This window comes from Myotis brandtii, unplaced genomic scaffold (genome assembly GCF_000412655.1).
Source record: "Myotis brandtii unplaced genomic scaffold, ASM41265v1 scaffold780, whole genome shotgun sequence".
NCBI classification, from domain to species: domain Eukaryota; kingdom Metazoa; phylum Chordata; class Mammalia; order Chiroptera; family Vespertilionidae; genus Myotis; species Myotis brandtii.
Window position 1 is genome coordinate 52,619 of NW_005371132.1, and position 8,891 is coordinate 61,509.

Genomic DNA, 8,891 nt, shown 5'->3' on the forward strand with positions numbered 1-8,891 from the left:
AGACAGGTCATCGTTGGACGGTGTGAGTGACTTTTGCATCTTCACTGCAATGAATGACAGTTTGTGAAGTGCATGTCTATTTTAAAACATAGCTGTATCCCAGCAGATGAAGCAGCAGGCACTGTTGGTAGTCTGAGAGTAACATCTGCTCCCCACCGGTCTGGGCCCTGTCAACAGGGAGCATGCAGCATGGAGGGTGTCAAGCAGCCCAGAGTTGCTGTCAGTGGCACCATGGAGTTGATTGTAGTCACCTTTATACCATATTAATTACAATCGTAGTCATACTCTTTTTCTTGGCAATGGAAGCTTCTCGCTAATACCTTATTCCTATAAAGCAAATGAAATGATCGTCATCTTTAAAAATCCAAACAAGAAATGTCAAGAAACCTAGTGCTGGAATGCCAGTAAAATTGTCCTTAAACTCCACTCCTAGATGGTGAAGGGGGAGTCTGGCCTGAGACGCCCCCCTTCAGACTGCTATCCTCTACCAGCTGTGCTGGATCTCTGGTGTTCAGTAACCATGACACCAAAGGGGTGGAGGGTAAGCAGGACAACAGAAAGCTCAGAGATGGAGCCCAGGGTGGTTCCTTACAGCTGAGCGGTGGGGGCACAGATCCTTAGGAGCCATGGCTGGGCTGCACCAGAGGGATTCTTTTCTCCCCATCTTCCCTGTCCCTGATGAAAATTCCCTGTAAGCATCCCATTACTCCACCTCTCCATTTGTACTTTCAGAAAATATCTCAAATTGCAGTCTCTACTTCTTTCCTCCCCTGAAATTTGATTCAACCAGCACCAAATTTTCTATGTCCTTTACTGCTTTGAATTTCTTATATCATCTAAACAAGTACATTATGTGTACCTTCTTCAAACTTCACTTGGAATTAGGAAAGTTTCCCCAGGCATTCTCCCCCCATTAACTTCATATTCCAGCTTTTCTCGTTGTTTTCTCTTCTGCCTCCTTTAACATGTTCCCCTAATACTGCTGTTCCTTGAAGCACTATCCTGAGCTTCACTGCAAATATTACCTTTAGCAATATCTAAACATTCAAAACCATCAGCTAATTATCTAGAAGCAAGATTTGTTGTTTTTTTTGGCACCTATAGGAAGTGACAGGCCCATTAAACATATGAAAAGTGGAATTTCCCTACAAGATTTCTTCCAATAGTTCGTACACCCTTTCCTCTTTGGAATGTAAGCCTCAGTCCATTTACCTGCTTAAAACCCTTCAGTGGCCCATCACCTAGGGATGAGCTGCTTGACTCAACTCCTTGTCCTCCCCGCAACTGCAAGTGTACATTTTTCTTGTTTACTCATTTTTTTTTTTACAATATCTTTAGATAGGCATTATCATGCATATGTTGTAACAGAAAACGGAGGCTTATTTCCTGCAATATTCTGTCACAATGAACTACTTTCAATTCTATGCTGTCCTAAGTTCCTTCACGGCCTCGGCTCTGATCCCCATACTGAAAAATGACCTTACTGTTTTTCATCTAGTCAGTTCTTCCCTTACATTAATAAATAAATCTCTTTTTTTTATGCCAGTCACCACATGTTTACAAACCAATCATCCCCATCAGACTGTAGGCTACTTAAAGGAAGATGGGGTTTTTTTTTTGATAGTCATTATTTCTGTGTAGTGCATATATTTGTAATATAGTAATTATAAATGTGTGTTTCTCTAAAATGATGGTCTCCAAATAGACATAAATGTTTTTTCCTAGGAAAATACTAATGGGTGATAATTTTCTTGAAATTCTTTACTGATAACTTTTGCTTGAAATACAGGGCTAATTAAGATGAAGAAACATGCATCTCTTGTCTCCCTCAACTAAAACCCAAGGGCCCATTTTTAGTTTGTAGAAAAGAACTAGGTAATTACCTATGAATGCATTTGGGGCACAGCATGTTATCCTCCAGGTGTGGGGGTGGAAAGTTGCAGGAAGGTATCAAGAAGAGTGCACACACTTGCCCCGGTTTCTCAGGGACCCAGGCTTGCCCAGCATAAAACTGTAGCTGAACCCAACCCTCTGTGTCTGCAGGGAGACTCTGTCCATGGACCACACACCACTTGTAACCTGGGGAAGGAAAAAGAGGTAAGTACGAACAGAGCAAGACCAAATCATGTTCAAAAATTGCATCCTGGTCTTTGATTCTTTCTCAAGTGCTAGCTCTTGAGATATGAACCCTGGAATTCTAACTTGACCTGCTGTATCCTGTTCCCTTTAGAAAATAATGCAAGACAGTTCCTGTTATAACTTTAAAAAGAAACAAAAACTATAGTTGGAAGTGGTATAAGCTGCAAGTGGGTAGATGGTGGTGCTGGGGAGGCAAAACTTTACCTCTACAAATCTTAGGCTTTCAGCTGGGATTCTAAAAAGAAGACAGATTAATAAGAGAAAAACACTTTATTAATGCATGAAGTGCATGCCAGCTAGGAGAAAACACAACAAAACTGGCCTCGAAATGGCAGCTTAGAAGTCCATCTTGTGTAACATCTTCCACAAAGAACAATATATTTGTGGAGAAATGACAGGACAAAGGAAAGCAGTTTTAGGCCCCAAAGGGTGGTGAACTGTGGGGAGGTCAATACATGGGAGGACACTAACGGAGTAAGGTTTGCTCACAGGTTCCTCTGATACCATCTCTCAGTTGACAAGAGCGTCTCTGGCAAAAGGAGAATTTATGTCGTCCTCCCTTTAGGCAGAAAAGGGGGGGGGTTTCTGAGTTTAATTGCCTGCACCTCAAAATAAATTTCTTTATGTCAAAGAGTTATATTTGTGGATGACGCATTCTGGTTTCCTTCAACAGAAAGACTAACTCCCCGCCCCTCCCCCCCCCCCCCCAAAAACCTAACCCAGAGAGGTCTGGAATGGCCTTCATGAAATAGGTCCAAGGGTGTGAATACTTCAATAGGCAGTTTGTTGAGCTCACCAGTTTATGATCCTCCTTAATTATATCTTCTATTCTATAATTCTTACAAAAGTACGAGGTAGGCATCATATTCTTAGCCCATTTTATGGTGTGAAAACTGGAAAAAAGCTGCAACAATCTATCAGTGTTTCTCATTTAATGGATGTTAGAAGACCCAGGGCTTCAGCTCAGGCATTTGATTTTAGAGCCTGCCCTTCTGTCTTTCTTTTTTTAAAAATCCTCAAGGGAAGATATTTTTTCCATTGATTTTTAGAGACAGTGGAGGAGAAAGGGAAAGAGAGAGAATTATCAGAAATATTGATGTGAGAGGAACACATAAACTGGTTGCCTCCTGCACACCCTGACCATGGCCTGGGAGAAGCCTGCAACTGAGGTTACGTGCCCTTGACCAGAACCAAACCCAGGATCCTTTGGTCCGCAGGCTGACGCTCTATCCACTGAGCCAAAAACAGTTATGCTCTAGTTCCTTAAAGAGGAAATAAATTAATTCAAACAGATTGCCATCCCTTTGTGATGACACTAGTAATTTAGAGCAGTGGTTCTCAGAGTGGTGGTCCCCGACTAGCATCCTCAGCAGCGCTGAGAAAATTGCCAGAAATGCACATTCTCAGGCCTTGAATCAGAAACTAGGGGTGATGGCAGGAATCATTAGCCCTTTAGGTCATTTAGATATGGCCTAAATTGAAATTAATATCAATTAAACTCCCTAGCCGGTTTGGCTCAGTGGGTAGAGCATAAGCCTGCAGACTGAAGAAGGGTCTAAGTTCAATTCTGGTCAAGGGTATGTATCTTGGTTGCAGGCTTGATCCCCAGCCCTAGTCCAGGCCTGTGCAGGAGGCAACCAATTGATGTCTCTCTCACATCGATATTTCTCTCTGTTTGTCAGTCTGGCTCCCTTCCACTCTCTGAAAAAAATGTCCTCAGGTGAGGATTAACAACAACAAAAACCCATTAAATAATAATATCAATTAAACTTATTTCCTCACCTGAACCAGAATCAGCTTTGATATGGGGCTTACCAGAGGCCTTCTGTGGCGACCTCACATTCTCCATCTTCCCAGACTTCCCAGTAGTGGCTGCAATTCTGCTCCAGGAGGCAAACACATCATCCGGAGTGGAAGTTGTCACGAAAATATTGTCCATTCGCTCCAGGAGAGCAGTAGCACCCCCATCAGGAGCAGGACCCCCCACCAGGGGACCAGTCAGTTCAGGAAGACCAAAACTGTCCAGACTCATTTCCCCCTTTTGCATCTTCAATTTCCTTTGTGTTAATGTCAATATCTTTGCCTCCTCTGGTTTGATAGGAATTTCCTACAAGTAGAATTGGAGAGATGAAAGTGTTATCAGAAGTGCAGCCTCGCCCAGTTGGTGTGGCTTAGTGATTGAGCACTGACCTATGAACCAGGAGGTCATGGTTCAATTACTGGTCAGGGCACATGCCCGGGTTGTGGATTCGATCCCCAATCGGGGGGCGTGCAGGAGGCAGCCAATCAATGATTCTCTCTCATCACTGATGTTTCTATCTCCTGTCTGAAATAAAATAAAATAAATGCAGCCTCACCCAAGCTAGTGTGTCTTACAAGGTTGATGGTTCAATTCCTGGTCAGGGCACGTACCCAGGTTTCAAGTTTGATCTCTGGTTGGGGCACGTGCAGGAGGCAACAGCTTGATCTCTCTCTCTCTCCAAACCAATAAAAACATGTTTAAAGAAAAAAAAAGAAGTGCAGCATCGTTTTTATTATTCTTTGCAGAGTTGGTGAAAACTGAGGACAGGGATGGTGTGCCTTTTTAGGAGTGGAGAGGGAAAGAAGGGCTAGGGCAATTCTTACTACTTATTCATACTAAAATAGGTAATTAGGGATGAGAACTGAAGCTTCCATTCTACCAAATTTCTTACAATTTACTCACCTTTTGATTAGGGTAAGCATATGCACGCAGCCTATTATATGTTTCCCATTTCTAAGACAAGAGAAAAATGAGTTAATAATTAGATCAAGGTTCCCACGCTTTTTTCCAGCCGCACTAACAGCCTGGGCCCTCACCTGGCCGCTGGTGCTCAGCTTTAATTGCTGGCACCAACCCCTCACGACGTCTCGGTGAATCAGGTTAACTGGTGGCAAGTGAAGGGGCAGCGGAGGAATCGGTATCTTCTTGTGAATTCTTACTCTTTTATTTTCCTGTGCCATCTTTTGTGGACAAGCTGAAGGAGAATGGGATAAAATTATTAATAATTAACTCTTACGTGACCCTTTAAAATGTCAGAAGTACAGTCACTTTTACTTATATAGTACAGTCCCCAGTGTACAGTTAAATGATTTACCCAAGACCACAAAACCTCAAAGGCACAGACCTCACACCTAAGACTTAATACTTCTGAGTTCCCCAGTTTTTAATTCCTAAAACTCCCCACTCCTCACACACACTTGTGAGCTCCTTAACCCACAGATTCCAAGGAGGTTGCTTAGAGATCGTCCTTCCAATCCAGGGAAATGAGGGAAGTTTTAGACCTGAGATCATAAATATGCAGTGATGCCTTGTCCTCTCGCAAAACAGCAAACCATTCAGCAAAGTGCAGCACAACCACTGTTACCCACAGATCTGCCAGCCCACCCCATCAGGGCAGCACTGCTGTCCTGGCACACAGGCCTCCTCTCCTGCTGCACCCCGCACACACCATTTAGGAAAAGACTTACAGAACACAGCTCCAGAACAGACACAGTTATGTCTACACTAATAATCACCAGCATTTACTGAGTCCACGTTACTAGCTGGGTATAGTTTGGAAGTTTTACCCAATCATTATGTATAAATTACAACTGAACTTCCACCCCTGACTCAGCCTAGTAGATATTATCTTCGATTTTTAAAATAGGAAGTGGAGTTTCAAGAATGTTATTTTTTTAAATCCTCACCTGAGGATATATTTGCACTGATTTTTAGACAGAGTGGGAGAGGATGAGAGGAGAGAGACAGAGAAACATCGATGTGAGAGAGACACATCGATTGGTTGCCTCCTGCACGTACCCCAACCAGGGCCGGGAGCCTGCAACCGAAGAATGTGCCCTTGACAGGAATTGAACCTGGGACCCTTCAGCCTGCAGGCTGATGCTCTATCCACTGAGCCAAACTGGCCAGGGTGAATTTCAAGAATGTAATTTCAAACCTGCATCGGTCTGCCCCAAGTCATTGTACATCAAGGTCCTTAGCTCCAAGCAGCTAGTTAAAACAAAAATTTTAATTTCCATGGTCGAAAGTCTTTTTTGAAAGAAAGGTTTCATTGAGCCAGAAATGCTAGCTAAAAAGGAGACGGGTCTTGGGGCATGAAGTCCAAACCAGCAGCAGCTTGGCTAGGTGGAAAAGACAAACATGTCCATCGACTTGGGAGTTTACAAATGTTTTTATACATTAAGAAGCAGGGAGGGGGAAGAAAGGTGTACAGCCACTTGCAAGAATTTACATTAGCCATCGGCAAGGGGGTGGGAGAGAGTGAAGTGGGGCCAGGACTGGGATAGGCCTAGAGTCAGAAAGCCCACATGTAAAGACACAGCGGTGGCTCGTGGAGTGTGATGGTGCTTGGCTAAAATAATCTGTAGAAATATGAGCAGGAATTTAATCCAAGCTCCAACCAGACAGAATGTGAGCAGTCCTTTCTTAGCTGGCCTCTGGACATCAACAGACCCACAGTTCTGTCTCTCGCTCCCACTCGGGCGGCTGTAATTGAGGACATCTCAGAATTTTCTCCTAGTCAGAGTGGAAGCCAAATAATCATTAGAACCAAAGGAACTGTGGGAGTTTGGAGACAGGAAGTAATAAGTTTTAAGAGGTGACTGAAAGAAGGCTTCAGGGAGGTAAGCTTTAAGCCAGGCTTCCAAGGAAGCATATGGCTTGCAGAGTAGAGGACAAACATTTATTTCCTTTTCCAGAAAAGTTCCTCAGGCTTAAACCAAGGAAATGGGATTTGAGGGGCTGTGCACCTCTTACCTTTGTCATCTTCCTTAGATCTCTTCCGTTTGGTCTCCACCCCTGAGGTTCTTTGTTTACTTGGTTCGCCAGCAGCCCCATGGTTCTCTTCAGTTGGTACTGGTTGGGATTTTGAAGCTTTTTGCTGCTCCCCTGACTTCTTTGGGGACTTCTGCTGGGGAAAGAAGAGCCAGCCAGTCATTCCTCTGGCGTCTGACCCACCACATCACATTGTCTGCCTTAAGGTTATCCACACCCAAGACACCAAGACCGTCACTGAAGGTCATTGAACTCCGCTGGCAGCGTGTATTCTCTGGGTATCATCTTAATGCTCAGGTTTATGTATAAGACAGCAAAACAATGATGGAGAAATGGGAGAAGGCCAATTTGAATGTACGAGAAAAGACACAAAATATAGATACAAATAAAATAGAGAAAATTATGCTCTGCTTTGGAGGAAGTCCTTATATCACCCACATTATCCTTATGTCTCACCGGGAAGATTTCCACCCCCTGCCCACCCCATTTCTTTATTCTTGACCTCTTCCAAAAAACTGTTTCCCATAGAGATGCTATACATCCATTATTGTTCTTAGCAGGAAAATATCAAGATAATCAAATGCCCTTAATACAACATATCAGCCCATTTTCCATTTCAGTATTTTTTTTTCTACTACTCTCCATTGCCCCAAGTTTCAGTCTCAGCATTCCTTTTCTTCCCAGCAGTTACTTTGACCTAAAGAGATTTCCCTATCCTAGCCCATTTGGCTCAGTGGATAGAGTGTCGGCCTACAGACCAAAGGGTCCCAGGTTAGATTCCAGTCAAGGGCAAGTACCTTGGTTGCAGACTCCTCCCTGGCCCAGGGAGGAGTGCGTGTAGGAGGCAACCAATGGATGTGTTTCCTTTACATCAGATATTTCTGTCTTTCCCTCTCTCTAAAAAATTCAATAGAAAAGATCCTTGGGTGAGGATTAAAAAAAAAAAGAACTGATAAATAAAAATAAAGAGATTTCCCTCAGCTCCACCCCACTCAGTTCTATTTACATTTTAAAACTTACTCTTTTTGACTCTCACTTCCAGTTTTAATTCACCTGGTAATCCTTTTTAGCCTTTACAGACCATGGCAAATCGACATTATTTCCTCATTCCACCACTTGTCAGTTGCAATTTTACATTTGCTTGTTATTTGATCAGTGCCTGTTACTCCATTTGATTGTAAGCCCCACCAGGGTAGAATTTCTTTACTTTTCATTATAGGCACTCAATACTCATTGGTTAATTGAATCAAAAGAAACAAGAGAACAGTGAGGATGATAATGTTGAGTGATACGGAGAAACAGAAACTGACCTCTGTTGAGCCTCTATCTTCTATCAGGTATTGATAACTAAGGTTACAAAATTAAGGGCACACAGTATTTTAGATAAAATTAAATCTAAGGTCAATTTGCTCCCAAATCTAAAGCCTTTCTATCATCCATCCAGGTGGGAGTACTGGACAAATTAACATTTGTATGGCATTTTTACAACTCTATAGCAGTTTAACATTCATATTCAAATGTTACATTTGCAAAGCTCTTTCACAAAATACTCACTTTTGGGCCTCACAAAAATCTTAAAATTGAGAGGGCAAAAATGACCCGGTTCTAGGAAGAGATCCCAAGAGTGATCGATCAGGTTTCTTGGCAGAGTTGTTCAATTCTTCTGTACTGAAAGAAACCAAACTTGGCCACCCTGAGGCTGCCTTTTTGGGATATTGATTTTAAGCTGTTTATTAAGAAACAAGTCTCAGAAAGAACTTATATATATGGAACACTTCACGAATTTGTGTGTCATCCTTGTGCAGGGTATCATTCCAATTTTAGTATATGTGCTGCCAAAGCAAGCACCGGAAAGAACTTTTGACCCCCTCATCTCCAAGAGCTTCAGACAGAGAAACTGCTTCATGGAGATCTTAGGATGTTCACCTTGGCCTAATTTGAATTATGATAATAAGAT

At 42.7% G+C, this 8,891-nt stretch overlaps 1 protein-coding gene across 1 annotated transcript; it reads right to left on the bottom strand.

Moving 5' to 3' along the window:
* Positions 1-263: 263 nt before the first annotated feature.
* Positions 264-7,097, bottom strand: LOC102256877 (developmental pluripotency-associated protein 4-like). The gene is made up of 6 exons (XM_005883277.1): positions 6,917-7,097; positions 4,978-5,135; positions 4,844-4,894; positions 3,955-4,246; positions 1,884-2,079; positions 264-327 (listed from the first exon to the last, which is right to left on the bottom strand). Exons 1-6 carry the CDS (start codon positions 7,095-7,097, stop codon positions 264-266), a joined length of 942 nt encoding a protein of 313 aa, XP_005883339.1.
* Positions 7,098-8,891: the final 1,794 nt, after the last annotated feature.

Coding starts and splice junctions, on each gene's coding strand:
- LOC102256877 (XM_005883277.1), bottom strand. CDS start 7,097: ATGACTGGCTGGCTCTTCTTTCCCCAGCAGAAGTCCCCAAAGAAGTCA. Junction 4,247..4,843: donor ATGCTTACCCTAATCAAAAG/GTGAGTAAATTG, acceptor TTCTACTTGTAG/GAAATTCCTATCAAACCAGA. Junction 328..1,883: donor TGCCCCAAATGCATTCATAG/GTAATTACCTAG, acceptor TTTGCTTTATAG/GAATAAGGTATTAGCGAGAA.